Here is an 18,117-nt window from a genome sequence, read left to right as displayed (position 1 = left end):
CAACTAAGACCCGGCACAGCCAAAGAAATAAATATTTTTTAAAAAAAGATAGGCAAAGACACTTGTTAGAATGGCCAAAATCTAAAACACTGACAACACCAAATGATAACAAGGATATAGAGCAACAGTAACTCTCATTCTCTGCTGGTGGGAATACAAAATGGTTCAGCCATTCTGTAAGACAGTTTGGTGCTTTCTTACAAAACTGCACATACAATCCAGCAATCATGCTCCTTGGTGTTTACCTAAAGGAGCTGAAAACTTATGTCCACATAAAAACCTGCACATGGATGTTTATATCAGCTTTATTCATAATTGCCAAAACGTGGAAGCAACAAATGTGTCCTTCAAGGGTTGAATGGATAAATAAATTGTGACACATCCAGACGATGGAATATTAATCAGTGTGAAAAGAAAATGAGCTATCAAGCCATGAAAAGACATGGAAGTACTTTAAATGCATATTACTAAGTAAAAGAAGCCAATCTGAAAAGGCTACATACTGTATGACTCCAACTATATAACATTCTGGAAAAGACAAAACTATGGAGACAGTAAAAGATCAGTGGTTGTCAAGGATTGGAGGGATGACAAGGTGGAGCACAGAGGATTTGTAAAAATACTCTGTATGATGCCACAGTGATGGATACATGTCATATAATACATCAGTCCAAACCCACTGAATATACAACACCAAGAGTGAACCTTAATGTAAACTATGGATTTTGGTGATTATTATCTGTCAGTGTAGGTTCATGGGTTGAAACAAATGTGTCACTCTGGGTGCGGGGGAGGGGGGAATGTTGATAATGATGTGGGGTCAGGGGATATATAAGAAATCCGCCTCTCAATTCTGCTGTGAACCTGAAACCACTCTAGAAAAGTAAAGTCTTAATTAAACGCAAAACAAAAAAAGGCAAAAGACTTGAAGAGTCATTTCTCCAAAGATTCAAAAATGGTCAATAGCACATGAAAAAGATGCTCAACATTCTTAGTCATTAGGGAAATGCAAATCTAAACCACAGTGACATACCTACTAGGCATGACCATAATTTTTTAAATGGTAAATAACAAGTGTTAGGATGTGAGGAAAGCAGAAACCTCAAACATTGCTGGTGGTAATGTAAAATGTTGCAGCCACTGTGGAAAACAGTTTAGCAGTTCCTCCAATGCTAAACAAAGAACTACCATATTATCCAGCAATTCCACTTCTAGGTCCAAACCAAAAGAATTAAAACCAGGGACTCCAATGAACACTTGCACAGCAATGTTCACAGCAGCATTTTTCACAATAGCCAAAAGGTGGAAACAATCCAAATGTTCATTACCAGACAGAGAAACAAAACGTGGTATACCCATACAAAAAAAATATTAGTCAGCCATAAAAAAGGAATAAGGTTGTTACAGACGACAACATGGTTCAACATTAAAAACATTATGTTAGGGCTTCCCTGGTGGCGCAGTGGTTGAGAACCTGCCTGCCAATGCAGGGGACACGGGTTCGAGCCCTGGTCTGGGAAGATCCCACATGCCGCAGAGCAACTAGGCCTGTGAGCCACAATCACTGAGCCTGCGCGTCTGGAGCCTGTGCCCCACAACAAGAGAGGCCGCGATAATGAGAGGCCCACGCACCGCAATGAAGAGCGGCCCCCACTTGCCACAACTAGAGAAAGCCCTCGCACAGAAACAAAGATCCAACACAGCCATAAATAAATAAATAAATAAATAAAAAATTTAAAACTTAAAAAAAAAAAAATTATGTTAGGTGAAATTATCCAGACACAAAGGAACAAATATTGTAGGATTCCACTTGTATGAGGTACCTAGAAGAGGCAAATTCATAGAGCTAGAAAGTAAAGCAGAGGTTACCAGGGGCTGGGGGAGGAGGGAATAGGGAGTTATTGCTTAATGGGTACAGAGTTTCTGTTTGGGGTGCTGAAGGGGTTTGGGAAATGGTGGTGATGGTTGCACAACACTGTAAATGGAATAAATGACATTGCAGAGAGGGCAGACAGCAGAAGCAGGAAGAACTACAATTCTGCAGCCTGTGGAATGAAAACCACATTCACAGAAAGAAAGACAAAATGAAAACGCAGAAAACTATGTACCAGATGAAGAAACAAGATAAAACCCAAGAAAAACAACTAAATGAAGTGGAGATGGGCAACCTTCCAAAAAAGAATTCAGAATAATGATAGTGAAGATAATACAGGACCTCAGAAAAACAATACAGGCAAAGATCAAGAAAACGCAAGAAATGTTTAACAAAGACCTAGAAGAATTAAAGAACAAACACCTAGAAAACTTAAATAACAAACAAACAGAGATGAACAATACAATAACTGAAATGAAAGATACACTAAAAGGAATCAATAGCAGAATAATTGAGGCAGAAGAACAGATAAGTGACCTGGAAGACAGAATGGTGGAATTCACTGCCGTGGAACAGAATAAAGAAAAAAGAATGAAAAGAAATGAAGACAGCCTGGGACAACATTAAACACACCAACACTTGCATTATAGGGGGTCCCAGAAGGAGAAGAGAGACAGAAAGAACCCAAGGAAATATTTGAAGAGATTATAGTTAAAAACTTCCCTAACATGGGAAAGGAAATAGCCACCCAAGTCCAGGAAGTGCAGAGAGTCCCAGGCAGGATAAACCCAGTGAGAAACACACCGAGACACACAGTAATCAAATTGACAAAAATTAAAGACAAAGAAAAACTTTTAAAAGCAACAAGGGAAAAATGACAAATAACATACAAGGGAACTCCCATAAGGTTAACAGCTGATTTCTCAGCAGAAACTCTACATGCCAGAAGGGAGTGGCACGATATACTGAAAGTGATGAAAGGTAAGAACCTACAACCAAGATTACTCTACCTGGCAAGGACCTCATTCAGATTTGATTGAGAAATCAAAAGCTTTGCAGACAAGCAAAAGCTAAGAGAATTCAGCACCACCAAACCAGCTCTACAACAAATGCTAAAGGAACTTCTCTAAGTGGGAGACACAAAACAAGAAAAAGACCTACAAAAACAAACCCAAAACAATTAAGAAAATGGTAATAGAAACATACATATCGATAATAACCTTGAATGTGAATGGATTAAATGCTCCAACCAAAAGACACAGGCTCGCTGAATGAAAACAAAAACAAGACCCATATATATGCTGTCTACAAGAGACCCACTTCAGACCTAGGGACACATACAGATTGAAAGTGAGGGGATGGAAAAAGATATTCCATGCAAATGAAAATCAAAAGAAAGCTGGAGTACCAATACTCACATCAGATAAAACAGACTTTAAAGAATGTTACAAGAGACAAGAAAGGACACTACATAATTATCAAGGGATCAATCCAAGAAGAAGACATAACAATTATAAATATATATGCACCCAACACAGAAGCACCTCAATACATAAAGCAAATGCTAACAGCTATAAAAGAAGAAATTGACAGTAACATAATAATAGAGGGGGACTTTAACACCTCACTTACATCAATAGACAGATCATCGAGACAGAAAATTAATAAGGAAACAGAAGCTTTAAATGACACCATAGACCAAATAGATTTAATTGATATTTATAGGACGTTCCATCCAAAAACAGCAGATTACACTCTCTTCTCAAGTGCACACAGAATCCATTCTCCTGGATCTATTCTCCAGGATAGATCACAACTTGGGTCACAAATCAAGCCTCGGTAAATTTAAGAAAATTGAAATCATATCGAGCATCTTTTCCAACCACAACGCTATGAGATTAGAAATGAATTACAGGGAAAAAATCATAAAAAACACAAACACATGGAAGCTAAACAATACATTACTAAGTAACCAAGAGATCACTGAAGAAGTCAAAGAAAAAACCAAAGAATACCCAGAGACAAATGACAACGAAAACACGACGATCCAAAACCTATGGGATTCAGCAAAAGCAGTTCTAAGAGGGAAGTTTACAGCAATACAAGCCTACCTCAAGAAACAAAAAAAAATCTCAAATAAACAATATAAACTTACATCTAAAGAAACTAGAGGGCTTCCCTGGTGGTGCAGTGGTTGAGAGTCTGCCTGCCAATGCGGGGGACGCGGGTTCGAGCCCTGGTCTGGGAGGATCCCACGTGTCGCGGAGCGGCTGGGCCCGTGAGCCACAACTGCTGAGCCTGCGCGTCTGGAGCCTGTGCTCCGCGACAAGAGAGGCCGCGATAGTGAGAGGCCTGCGCACCGCGATGAAGAGTGGCCCCCGCTCGCTGCAGCTGGAGAGGGCCCTCGCACAGAAGCGAGGACCCAACACAGCCATAAATAAATAAATAAATTTATAAAACAATGTGAAATCCTGGATTGGATCATGTGGCAAAAGAGCACAATTGTGGAAAAACCAGTAAAAACAAAACAAAAAAAAAACAAAAAAAAACAAACAAAAAAAGAAACTAGAGAAAGAAGAACAAACAAAACCCAAAGTTAGTAGAAGGAAAGAAATCATAAAGTTCAGAGCAGAAATAAATGAAATAGAAACAAAGAAAACAATAGCAAAGATCAATAAAACTAAAAGCTGGGTCTTTGAGAAGATAAACAAAATTGATAAACCTTTAGCCAGATTCATCAAGAAAAAGAGGGAGAAGACTCAAATCAATAAAATTAGAAATGAAAAAGGAGACGTTACAACGGACACCGCAGAAATACAAAGCATAAGAGACTGCTACAAGCAACTCTATGCCAATAAAATGGACAACCTGGAAGAAATGGACAAATTCTTAGAAAGGTATAACCTTCCAAGACTGAACCAGGAAGAAATAGAAAATATGAACAGACCAATCACAAGTAATGAAATTGAAACTGCGATTAAAAATCTTCCAACAAACAAAAGTCCAGGACCAGATGGCTTCACAGGTGAATTCTATCAAGCATTTAGAGAGGAGCTAACACCCATCCTTCTCAAACTCTTCCAAAAAATTGCAGAGGAAGGAACACTCCCAAACTCATTCTAGGAGGCCACCATTACCCTGATACCAAAACCAGACAAAGATACTACCAAAAAAAGAAAATTACAGACCAATATCACTGATGAACATATATGCAAAAATCCTCAACAAAATACTAGCCATCAGAATCCAACAACACGTTAAAAGGATCATACACCATGATCAAGTGGGATTCATCCCAGGGATGCAAGGATTCTTCAATATGCAAATCAATCAATGTGATACACCATATTAAGAAAGTGAAGAAAAACCATATGATCATCTCAATAGATGCAGAAAAAGCTTTTGACAAATTCAACACCCATTTGTGATAAAAAACTCTCCAGAAAATGGGCATAGAGGGAACCTACCTCAACATAATAAAGGCCATATACAACAAACCCACAGCAAACATCATTCTCAATGGTGAAAAACTGAAAGCATTTCCTCTAAGATCAGGAACAAGACAAGGATGTCCACTCTCGCCACTATTATTCAACATAGTTTTGGAAGTCCTAGCCACTGCAATCAGAGAAGAAAAAGAAATAAAAGGGATACAAATTGGAAAAAAAAGTAAAACAGTCACTGCAGATGACATACTATACACAGATAACCCTAAAGATGCCACCAGAAAACTACCAGAGCTAATCAATGAATTTGGTAAAGTTGCAAGATACAAAATTAATGCACAGAAATCTCTTGCATTCCTATACACTAAAAACGAAAGACCAGAAAGAGAAATTAAGGAAACAATCCCATTCACCATTGCAACAAAAAGAATAAAATATCTAGGAATAAACCTACCTGAGGAGGTAAAAGACCTGTACTCAGAAAGCTATAAGACACTTATGAAAGAAATCAAAGGTGACAAAAACAGATGGAGAGATATACCATGTTCTTGGATTGGAAGAATCAATATTGTGAAAATTACTATACTATCCAGAGCAGTCTACAGATTCATCACAATCCTTATCAAATTACCAATGGCATTTTCTACAAAATGAGAACAAAAAGTCTTAAAATTTGTATGGGGACACAAAAGACCCCGAATAGCCAAAGCAGTCTTCAGGGGAAAAAAAGGAGCTGGAGGAATCAGACTCCCTGACATCAGACAATACTACAAAGCTACAGTAATCAAGACAATATGGTACTGGGACAAAAACAGAAACACAGAACAATGGAACAGGATAGAAAGCCCAGAGATAAACCCATGCACATATGGTCACCTTATTTTTGATAAAGGAGGCAAGAATATACAATGGAGAAAAGACAGCCTCTTCAAAAAGTGGTGCTGGGAAAACTGGACAGCTACATGTAAAAGAACGAAATTAGAACACTACCTAACTCTATACAGAAAAACAAACGCAAAATAGATTAAAGACCTAAATGTAAGACTGGACACTATAAAACTCTTAGAGAAAAACACAGGAAGAACACTCTTTGACATAAATCACAGCAAGATGTTTTTTGACCCACCTCCTAGAGTAATGAAAATAAAAACAAAAATAAACAAATGAAACCTAAAGAAATTTAAAAGCTTTTGCACAGCAAAGGAAACTATCAACAAGACAAAAAGACAACCCTCAGAATGGGAGAAAATATTTGCAAACGAATCAATGGACAAAGGATTAACCTCCAAAATATATAAACAGCTCATGCAGCTCAATATGAAACAAACAGACAACCCAATCAAAAAATGGACAGAAGACCTAAACAGACATCTCTCCAAAGAAGACATATAGATGACCAAGAGGCATATGAAAAGCTGCTCAATATCTCTAATTATTAGAGAAATGCAAATCAAAACTACAATGAGGTATCACCTCACACCAGTCAGAATGGGCATCATCAGAAAATCTACAAACAACAAATGCTGGAGAGGGTGTGGAGAAAAGGGAATCCTCTTGCACTGTTGGTGGGAATGTAAATTGATACAGCTACTGTGGAAAACAGTATGGAAGTTCCTTAAAAAACTAAAAACAGAATTACCATATGACCCAGCAATCCCACTACTGGGCATATACCCAGAGAAAACCATAATTCAAAAAGACACATGCACCCCAGTGTTCACTGCAGCACTATTTACAATAGCCAGGTCATGGAAGCAACCTAAATGCCCATCAACAGACGAATGGATAAAGAAGATGTGGTACATATATACAGTGGAATATTAGCCATAAAAAGGAACGAAATTGGGTCATTTGTAGAGACATGGATGGACCCAGAGACTGTCACATAGAGTGAAGTAGGTCAGAAAGAGAAAAACAAATATCGTATATTAACGCAAATATGTGGAATCTAGAAAAATGGTACAGATGAACCGGTTTGAAAGGGAGAAACAGAGACACAGATGTAGAGAACAAACCTATGGACACCATGGGGGGAAAGCGGGGTAGGGATGGTGGTGGTGGTGGTGGTGGCTGTGGGATGAACTGGGAGATTGGGATTGACACATATACACTAATATGTATGTAATAAATAACTAATAACCTGCTGTATAAAATAAATAAAATTAAATTTTAAAAAAAGTCATTACATTGTATACTTTAAAATAGTTGAAATGGCAAATTGTTACTCATATTTTACCACAAAAACAATTTAATTGGATGTCTACCTCATTCCTTATACCAAAATCAAGCCCTGGTTGAGCAACGATTTAAACAGAAATAAAACCATAAAACTGTTGAAAAACACTGGAGAAAATTTTTTGTAATCATAGAGAAGCTCTCTCTGAGCCATGGCACAAAAACTTAGAAAAGGCTGATAAATCTGATTTCATAAATATTTAAAATTTCTACATGAAAAACTATCATAAACGAGGTCAAAAGATAATCCATAAATTGAAAAAATATTTATAATATATGACGAAGGCTTAACTTCCTTAATATGTAAAGAGCTCTTACATATCAGAAAGAGAAAGGAAATACAAATGACTTTTAAAAATAAAAACTGTTAAACTTCATTCACAATAAGAGAATTGTAAAATATAACAACAGTAAGACCATTTTCCACCTATCAGACAAAGATTAAAAAACTAGGTAGGTAAAGGTGTAGGGAAACAGGCACTTTCTTATACTATTTATTGATGGACATGTACAACTTCTTTGGAAGGTTATTCACTGCAGCACTGCTTATCATAGCTAAAGACCAGAAATAACCCACATGTCCATTATAGATGAGTGCTTAAATAATGAATACCGTTCAACTGTTAAAATGAACTCAAGAGATCTAAAAGGAAGGATTTTCAAAATATAAGTGAAAAAAGCAAGGTGCAAAACAGTATGCTGTTTGTTTCACAGCGGTTGGATAGAAAGAGAGGGAGTGAGAAGGGAGAGAGGAGAGTGATCACCTACAGGGAAGGAATGAGGGAGCATGGGGGCAGTGACTTACTTTTCCACTACACACCCTTCTGTACTGTTCTCATTTTTGCCATGTTCATGTAATCCTAACCAAATTACTTACTTATTTATGTATTAAACCACAAGCTCTGGGACTTCCCTGGTGGCGCAGTGGTTAAGAATCCACCTGCCAATGCTGGGGACACGGGTTCGAGACCTGGTCCGGGAAGATCCTACATGCTGTGGAGCAACTAAGCCCGTGCACCACAACTATTGAGCCTGTGCTCTAGAGCCCGTGAGCCACCACTACTGAGCCCACGTGCCACAACTACTGAAGCCCACACACCTAGAGCCTGTGCTCTGCAACAAGAGAAGCCACTACAATGAGAAGCCCACGCACTGCAACGAAGAGTAGCCCCCGCTTGCTGCAACTAGAAAAAGCCTGCGCACAGCAAGGAAGACCCAATGCAGCCAAAACTAAATTAATTAATTAATTAATTTTTTAAAAAAACAAAAAAACCCACAAGCTCTAAAATTCAGTCCTGGATTCCTATCTGGATCTACTACTTAACTGCACTATAAATTTGGAAAAGTTGAATCTCTGTTTTCTCATTTGTAGCCACCTACAAATGAGTTACATAGCATTTGCCTGATACAAAGTAGGAGTTCAGTCAAGATAAGCTATTTTATTATTAAAGTCTTTTCCTCAAAGAGGAAGGCCTCTCAAAAAGAAGTGTGATACATAGCAGAACTTACTCCACCAGGACTCTTATCTCCCCAACCAGCGACGGGCATAATACAAAGAACCATAACCAACTGAACACCCTGACACATGCAACATATTTAGCTTCCCACTTCACTGTGTCCATCCACAGGATCTTTATACAGAGTATAAGCACAAAGATTTGACTAATAAAACAAAGTAAACACTTAACCATCATATAATTCAGGATTCACTTAGGGACCTTAAGTATAAAGAAAGAAATTTCAGTATTTCTCCCATAAGTAGAAACTATCAACTTGGGATTACCTTAAAGTCCTACTTTTTTCTTATAAAAATATCTTTTCCAATTTCCTAAATTCTTATTTGCTGTTCCATCACAACAGCTCAAGGTAGAATATTCTAAAGTACAACAAGGATATAACGTTTTCTGTGTACTATATAGAACAAAGCTATGTACCAATCACTAAAGTATTACTTAATATTATATCATAATAAAGTGTTACAACTATCTCACCCTGACAATGTTACAGTAATAGAGATTTTAAAAAATAAAAACTTAAGATTTGAAATGTGAACCTATGTTTTCACTGGTTGAGGCAAAAATCAGTTCCCGCTGTTGTGGAGGACCACCTGGATGGTCTAAGGTCCCAGCCTTGACTAGGAGGAGTGGGCCACCCCTGGGAATCTTACCCGAGGCCGCCTCAAGAATTCCTGGAAGCACTACTAAGTAACCTGTCAGAGGAAATGATAGCTTTCAGACTATAAGGTTGTTTGAATACAGTGAAAGAAGAAACAAAATAATTCAGTATGAGATTTTCTTTAGAGGAATGAAGGCAGTTTAACACAAAGCTATCAATGATCAATGACATGATCCAAATGAACTAGGTGACAGAACAAAGAACATATTAAATCAGAGTCCTGGGTTGCGAAAGGAATAGGAGCACATAAAAACAAACAAACCTCCCAAACTGAAAAACATACCAGAAATCCACAGATACAAGTTTCCTGGAGGTCATCAACCTCAACAGTCCTTAGGGGTCTATGATACCCTTGAAATCACATGCCAAATGTATGGGAATTGTATGTATGTGGTCATGTCTCTTGTTCACAGGTTTCATCTTAAAGGTGTCTAAAGGTGTCCACGATCTTTAAAAGCAAGGATTTCACTGTTAAGTCAAAACAGCTTCCTGAAACATTACTACTGTACCATAAATAGAACATTAAATTAGCACTACATTAAATACATTTAAATTAGCACTACACTCACTTCAGACAACAGCCCAGCAAAGTACAACAGCATTCCAACTAAGAATGTAACAGAAAAGTTTACTATTCTGCTCAGAACAGCAGAGTCAGAACTTACATGCTTTAACACTTAGGCTGCTGAACCGTATCTGTTCCTTAGTTATCAGCTGCTATGTTTTAAGTTTATATGCTAAATTGACTTAGTATACGGTTAGTCACTATTATCCAAAGTAACGAAGGGTATTATCCAAAGTTCTAAATTACTAGTTGGTTTAAATATTCTCTGCCCTGAACAGTTTACCAATAAGAAATCATTTTAATGGCACCACCGACAGGGAACAGAGCATGGAGAATCTAGATAAGAATTTCCAGGGGAAACAAATCATATGAATGCTTATCTGAGAAAGTGAAGAGCACACTTATGTTAATTTTAATTCTGCTCTCCTAGATCTTATCTGTCCATATCTCTGGTTTACTCTTTGGAAGAGTGAACAGAGTAAGAAAACAAAACAATCAGACAGGGTGTCCGAACCGCAGAAGCCTGCAAGAGCTGTGATAATTCTCCAACTGGGAACACGGAATTCTTGTGGATACGAATGATCTGGGAGAAGCCAAAAAGGGCTATTGGAGATTCTGGTTAAAATCAAAAAACTGAACAAGAGGCAAGCTAGAAAGAGTAGGGGACAACGTAGCTATCTGGATTTCCATGATTATAGGTATCAGTAACCTACAGAACCCGTCAAAGGCAAAACAGTATTATTTCTAGTTCTATATTCTTCACTGGAGAATCATTCCCCCAGCTGCTTTTCCTTAAAGCAGTGGTTCTTACCTTCTGAGGAATCACAGAGCTCCACTTAAGAATCTGACCAAAGTTGGACTTCCCTGGTGGTGCAGTGGTTAAGAATCCGCCTGCCAATGCAGGGGACAGGGGTTCGAGCCCTGGTCCAGGAAGATCCCACATGCTGCGGAGCAACTTAAGCCTGTGCGCCCCAACTACTGAACCTGCACTCTAGAGCCTGCGAGCCACAACTACTAAGCCAGCATGCCACAACTACTGAAGCCCACGTACCTAGAGCCCGTGCTCTGCATCAAGAGAAGCCACTGCAATGAGAAGCCCACGCACTGCAATGAAGAGTAGCCCCCATTCGCCACAACTAGAGAAAGCCCGTGTGCAGCAATGAAGACCCAATGCAGCCAAAAATAAATAAATAAAATAAATTTTTAAAAAAAGAATCTGACCAAAGCTATGGAATCCCCCAGAAACTACATCCCGCAGGGCATTCACACAAGTTAGCACAGCTTCAGGGGACTTGAAAATCCCTTTCCAGTCTGATCCATGGATCCCAGACGCTGTTTCAAAGGTCTCCAGTCCCAAAATGACCCGACCTATTATAACACATTCTACTCTCTCCTTACCATCAAAAATGTAAATGATTCTCTCAGTACCATTAATCTCAAGTAGATCATAAGAAGAAAGCAACATAGGCTGTCATGCTGGTCAAGCAGGACAGTGCTGCAGTGAGAATCACAAGGACGGGATTTAGACCCCCGCTGTATCACTAACGGATATGGTAACCTTACAGAAGTCACAACCTCGTGCTGGACGGTGTCTCCTCAGCTGTGAGTGAGGGGTTGGAATAAACCAAGGTGCTGACATCTTACAGAGGGAGCAGTACTCTTGTTTAGAGAATACTAACTGAGCATCTAACACACTGCAGGCCTACAGGCAGATGGTGGGGAAACAAAGGAAAATGAGGCAGCCCTCAAGGAGCCAGACAGACAAGTAGACAGTTATAAAGCAATGTGACTGGACTTTCCTGATGGTGCAGTGGTTAAGAATCTGCCTGCCACTGAGCCTGCGCGTCTGGAGCCTGTGCTCCGCAACAAGAGAGGCCGCGATGGTGAGAGGCCCGCGCACCGCCATGAAGAGTGGTCCCTGCTTGCCGCAACTAGAGAGAGCCCTCACACAGAAATGAAGACCCAACACAGCCATAAATAAATAAATAAACAAATAAAGAATCCTGGTCAAAAAAGGTGATGATTTAAAAAAAAAAAAAAAAAAAGAATCTGCCTGCCAATGCAAGGAACATGGTTTGAGCCCTGGTCCGGGAAGATCCCACATGCCGCGGAGCAACTAAGCCCGCCCGCCACAGCTACTGAAGCCCGTGCTTAAAGACTGTGCTCCGCAACAAGAGAAGCCACCACAATGAGAAGCCCACGCACCTCAACAAAGAGTAGCCCCCGCTCGCCACAACTAGAGAAAGCCCACACGCAGCAACGAAGACCCAACGTAGTCAAAAATAAACAAATAAATAAATTTATTAAAAAAATAAAAATAAAACAATGTGACTCATACTCTAATAAAAGAATACTGAGGATTCAGGAATCAGAGAAGGAGCATATAACTAAAGTCTAGTCTTGGAGACGCTTCCCAGAAAATAAGGTAGGCACAGAGTGTGTCCAACATGTGCAAAGACTCCAAGGTGTGAGAAAGCAGATGATTCTCAAGGAAATTCAAGGAGTTTAATATGGCAAGCACTGAGAACTTAAATTAAAGGCTGGAAGGAGAACATGCAACAGACACTGCAAGGGAAGTGTTTTACAGTAAGATAGCTTTGATTTATCCTCCACACTGGCTGCTCACTGTAAGTACTAGAAGAATAGAGTTCATTTGATATTTAACTTCTAAAAATTAGTTGAATCACAAATGGTAAAAACTGCTCTTACTCTGACAATATTTGAACTACGAATTTCTAATAAAGAAAAATGACCAGTCAGTTAAGAGTTCCACGAAGTCTGATTAATCAACCAAATTCCTTCTGAGCTACCACTTACTAGAAACATTATTTCATGACTTAGCTTTTGCCATTTCCCTACAGTTTTACTCTCTTCCCCGAAAGGCTCACAGTACTCCATTCCTTTCCTCTGCCCTTCTAATGCCCCAGAGCCTGATTCAGACAGCAATCATCAGTGACAAAGGAAAAGCAAAAAGCAATCATGAACATTTCTCAAAAAGCCAGAATTAACCTCAGACTACATTAATGTTATTAGTCTGTCGCTCAGACAAATTAGACTTTTCCAGCAATCTCACTTCTGCCAACCATGCCCGTTCAAGGCAAGTCTTCTGCCGTGTGCTCCTGATCCCGTCAGCTCCTGCTTCCTGAGGTTTCTGGCTCCAATAATCTTCCCTTCTCTTTCTTCAACCTCCAATCTCTTTAGGCTTCCCCCCTCCCCAATTATGTGAACACATCAAGTCACCCATCTGTGGTAGGAAGTCATGTTCAGCAAACACATATCAAGTGCCCACTAGGTGCCTGAATGTGCACAAGGCATTGGCACAGCCTGCAGGAAGGCTAATGAGGCCAAGAAAAGATAAACTAAGAGTCAGCTCCAACCCAGTCATTCATTCCCAGAAACCTCCCATTTCAAAAGTTATGTTATAAAAGCAACTGTTCAAAGGGGGTAAAAAGAGTAAGGGGCCAGGGCTTCCCTGTTGGCACAGTGGTTAAAAACTTGCCTGCCGATGCAAGGGACAGGGGTTTGAGCCCTGGCCCAAGAAGATCCCACATGCCACGGAGCAACTAAGCCCGTGTGCCACAACTGCTGAGCCTGAGCTCTAGAGCCCGCGAGCCACAACTACTGAGCCCGTGTGCCACAACTACTGAAGCCCACGTGCCTAGAGCCTGTGCTCCGCAACAAGAGAAGCCACGACAATGAGAAGCCTGCACACTGCAACAAAGAGTAGCCCCCGCTCACCGCAACTAGAGAAAGCCCGCACACAGCAACAAAGACCCAATGCAGCCAAAAATAAAAACAAATAAATAAGAAAATTTTTTTAAAAAGGGTAAGGAGCCAGAGTATCAGTCTCAAAATAATACATTCACTTTTCCTACAAGACTGAATAATAAGGTATAAAGCAAAAGTCCTCACACCACTAAGCAAGTCTAGCTCTTAGTTATATTTAGCTTTTTTGCTCAGGAGCAAATCCTTTCTTTTCCTAGTCAAATTAGTATCGCCAAAAAAAGCATAACTCTTCTCAAACGTTACCATCAATATACCCACTGCTGTGATCTACAAAGAAGAAAGCCCACTGTAACACTTTTTCCTACTCAAACGATAGTGGTTTGCGTAACAGAAACTGTGGTCCCAAAGTCCTGTGCTGCTGTATCACATCCAATGCCCTGCCTTGAAAGGGGAGGCCATGGGACATTATGGGTACGTACCAGGGGATCCCACCCTGCAAGGGAGGGCCGGGAAGCTCCTCCCACCGCCTCACCCTGAGGAAGTGAGACTCCAGGAATGAGGAGGTAGTTAAGCAAAGGGGGAAAGAAAAAGGGAAAGAAAAGTTGTGCTCAGGCAAAGAGAACTAAATCTACAAAGGCCTTAAGGGAAGGACAGACAGCACATTTCAAGGAGCAGAAGAACCCAATGACAAAGAGGGAAGAAAGTCATATGGGGAGGCAGGACCTGTGGTCTTGTGAGCCGTGGCAGGAGTTTGAAGTCTACATGGTGAGCAATGGGAAACCACTGAAGGTTTAAAGTAGGGAAGTCACATACTCATGCTTCATTTCAGCCACCATTCCCCGCTCCATCCCACATCTGACTTCCGTATTCCACTCAACTTGCTCTTTTCAAGGAATCTGTTGATCTTCTAGCGATTAATTTAACGGGCACTTTCGGCTTTGCCCTTGTTGGTGCCCCTGCAGCACGTGCCTGCTGAGCATCAGCTCCCTCCACACCCACCACCAATTTTCCCCCCACTTCTATGGCTATTCCTCTCTAGCCTTTCTTTTTGCAAGCTCCTTTTTCTCTACCTATGCCCTTAAACATTGTTATCTGTCAAGATTCTGTCCTTGGCTTTCAGCATTTCCAAACCCTCTCTGTTTTCCCTAAGTGATCTCACCTGCATCTGGGACCTCAAATACCATCTGCATGCTCATGATGTCCAAAATCATTTACAGCTCAGACCTCTCCTGAACTCCAAATTTATATATTAAACTATTCCCATTTCAATGTCTTACAGGAAGCAAATTGAACAGTTTCAAAACCAAACAAATCTATCCCCTTAGCATTTCAAGTCTGCATCTCCCCTTCATTCTTCCTGCCACTGCTTGAGTTCAAGAGCTCAACATCTCTCCTCAGGTTGACTCCCAAAGACCCCCTTCCCTGTACCAGCTGCCCACAGTTAGCCACACCCAACCCACAGCTAGAATGGTCTTGCTAAAAAGTAAAGAGAATATGATTATGGTACTTCCAAGCATCAAATTCCACAGTGGGTCCTATCAACTAGCTCACAGTCCTCAGACTGATCTACAAGGGCCAACGGGCTCCGTCTTACTGTCTGGCCTTGTCCCCCTGGCACCTCAACGTCACACCGCACTCTGCAACAGGCTCAGCCGTTGGCAGTTCTCTTGGCCTTCTATGCTTTGTGTCTCTGCACACATTTCTTCCTCCTCTGAACACTAATTCTCTCCCTCCCTCATTCTCCTCCCCTGGCCGACTTGTCCTTCAAGACTCAGGCAAGGCCCTACCTCCTCCAGGAAGCTGCGCCAGGACTCCCAGATGCATCCTGTGGGGGATGCACAGCACCCTGTGCTTAACACGAGCTTCTGCGGTTCTTACTCTCATGTTTTCATCTGCTTCCCTAGTTACCACTCCCCACTCGGCTGGATCCTGGAGAGCAGGGACTCCGTCTAACATTGGCACATGATAAGGTGTTACAAGTGAGTAAATGAAAATATGGAATTGTGATGAGGCCTTCAAGAGACCAAGTCCCAGAAGGTGAGCGCCTCAGGAGCAGGAACCTGGTCAGTGGCTCTCTGCTGAATCCCCAAGGCTCAGGGCAGGGTGCACAGCGCAATCTGTACAATGGCTGAGTGGATGTTTAGAGTCAAAGGAAAACACTCAGAGTCAAAACTCTTTCTGGACTTGCTTTCCATTTTTTTCCTGGTTTGTGACCAACTTTAACAAAACACCAGTGCGTATTGCATGATTTGTACTGACCAAACAAATGTTCTTGTTCTTCCACTAGGAAAAAGAAAAATAATAAGAGCTTTGACCAACCCACTAAAGGATTCCTAGGCAGAAGCCCATGGAAGGATTTCCTGAACTCTATGAAACTGAATGCAATTTTCAGTGGATATAAATGCATTTTTCTGGTGAGATGGATTACACTTTTCACTGAATATTCATGGATATTAATGATAACAAAAGAAGTCAAACTACTTAATCAAAATATCAAGCTGAATTAAGCTGTAGCATGCACCGTCTCGTCTCAAACCTGTATTTTGATAAACCACTCACAACCTGGGGACAGCAGGCTCTCCTAAAACAAATGTAACTGGAGAAGACACAGCTGGCAGGCTCTCATATAGAGCTTCCTACGAGAATTTGCATTTAAAACTTTCTATAATTGGTTAAGTCCTTACCAGCATTCTCTGAAGTTAGTACCCTATTCTAACACACTCTGACCCACGTGAATCAGGGTATTTATTACACGTCCTGCTAATGTGCTCAAGAAGAAAACGTTACATTACGAACATAATGACAAGAGGAACTGTCATCTAATTAAACGGGAAGGGGAAAAGCCCGGGAACATCTAGATTTACAGGAAAGCCCTTTTTTTGTCGTTTTACTGTACACAGAGCGACCTGAACAGCGGGAGCAGCATTTAGCTCACAACCACTTACTGCAATCCTGGAAATAACATACAATAATTAGCAGTAGGAAGCAGACAACTAGGTCACTCTAAAAGAGATAAAATGAAGTTCTGCTCGATCGAAAGGCTCCATGGTTGACCCAGGAGACCGTCCCAGGGCGCGTCTCCACGAGGCGACCAGAAATCACGCCGGGCGCCCGCGTTCGGGGAGCTGCCTCACGACGCCCGGGGACCCGAGCCCCTCAGGCCGGGCCCCGGGGCGCGGACGACCCCTCGACGCCTACCCTGACTCACCGAGCTCCTTCCAGAAAGTTATGAGGGGGCGACGGCGGGCCGGGGACGCTCGGGCCGCCGCTGTCCGGCCGCACCACCACAGCTCGGCGACCCACCCCAGCCCCCCGACGCCCCGACCCCCTGACGCCATGACCCCCTGGCCGCCCCCTGTACCGTTGCGTCCACGCCCACGCCCGCCCCCCGGCACCGCCCCCCCCGGAGCCCACTGCGCCTGCGCGCATGCGGCCGCCCCAACCCCGAGCGCCCGAGCGCCGAGGCCCGGGCGGCGCACGCGCGCCCTGAGGTGGCCCGCGCGCCACCACTTCCGCCCCAGCGGGAGGCGGCGGAGGCGGCGAGTGCCGGTGAGCGCCGGCGTCCGCAAGCCAGGTCCTCGGAGGGGTCGGCGGCGGCTGCGCGAGCCCGCCACTCACCAGGTACAGCTGCTGCCAGCGATTCTGAGCGTCCAACTCATCAAACTCCCGCTCGATAGCGGCCGACATGGCGGCGGCCGCGAGCTGGCGCGAGGGAGCCTGCGCCGGCGGAGAGGCTCGGGCCCCGCACGATCCGGGCAGCGCGCAGCCGCTGCCGCGCATGCGTGCTCCACGCCCGCCACGCCCCCACGCCGCCCTGGCCGCAGGGAAAGTACCTGGTTCATGACGTCAGCGCGCCGGCTGCGCCGCGCGGGGCGGGACGGCGGGGGAGGCGTGGTCCAGGCGGTGCCCAGGTGGAGGGGGCGGGGCTTGGCGGCGCCAGAGGCAGGGCTCCGGGGAGAGCAGCCGGTTGAGTTCCTTGAGGTTTGATTTTTATTTTGAACGTCCTCTAGGTCAGTTTAGCGGCCTGTGCCCCACTTTCTCCTCTCGGAAAATGTAAACCAGGACTGATGCCCGCTCCTGGGCGCCCGCGGGTTTTG

General features: G+C 42.5%; 1 protein-coding gene across 4 annotated transcripts in view; it reads right to left on the bottom strand.

Annotated features, from left to right (window-relative positions):
• PTPN2 (protein tyrosine phosphatase non-receptor type 2) overlaps nucleotides 1-17,807 on the bottom strand; it is a 76,493-nt gene extending 58,686 nt beyond the window's left edge. For 3 of the 4 annotated variants that reach the window (XM_059894114.1, XM_059894115.1, XM_059894113.1), the window contains exon 1: nucleotides 17,639-17,807. In XM_059894114.1, coding sequence (XP_059750097.1) covers nucleotides 17,639-17,800 — 162 coding nt within the window. In that variant the 5' untranslated portion in view covers nucleotides 17,801-17,807. Of the gene's footprint in view, nucleotides 1-17,228; nucleotides 17,359-17,638 lie in introns of those variants that run through there. The other variant, XM_059894116.1, reaches the window with a different exon arrangement.
• Nucleotides 17,808-18,117: the final 310 nt, after the last annotated feature.

This window comes from Balaenoptera ricei, chromosome 14, assembly GCF_028023285.1.
Source record: "Balaenoptera ricei isolate mBalRic1 chromosome 14, mBalRic1.hap2, whole genome shotgun sequence".
NCBI lineage: Eukaryota > Metazoa > Chordata > Mammalia > Artiodactyla > Balaenopteridae > Balaenoptera > Balaenoptera ricei.
The sequence above is the reverse complement of the archived record's forward strand: the minus strand, read 5'-3'. Positions and strand labels throughout refer to the sequence as shown.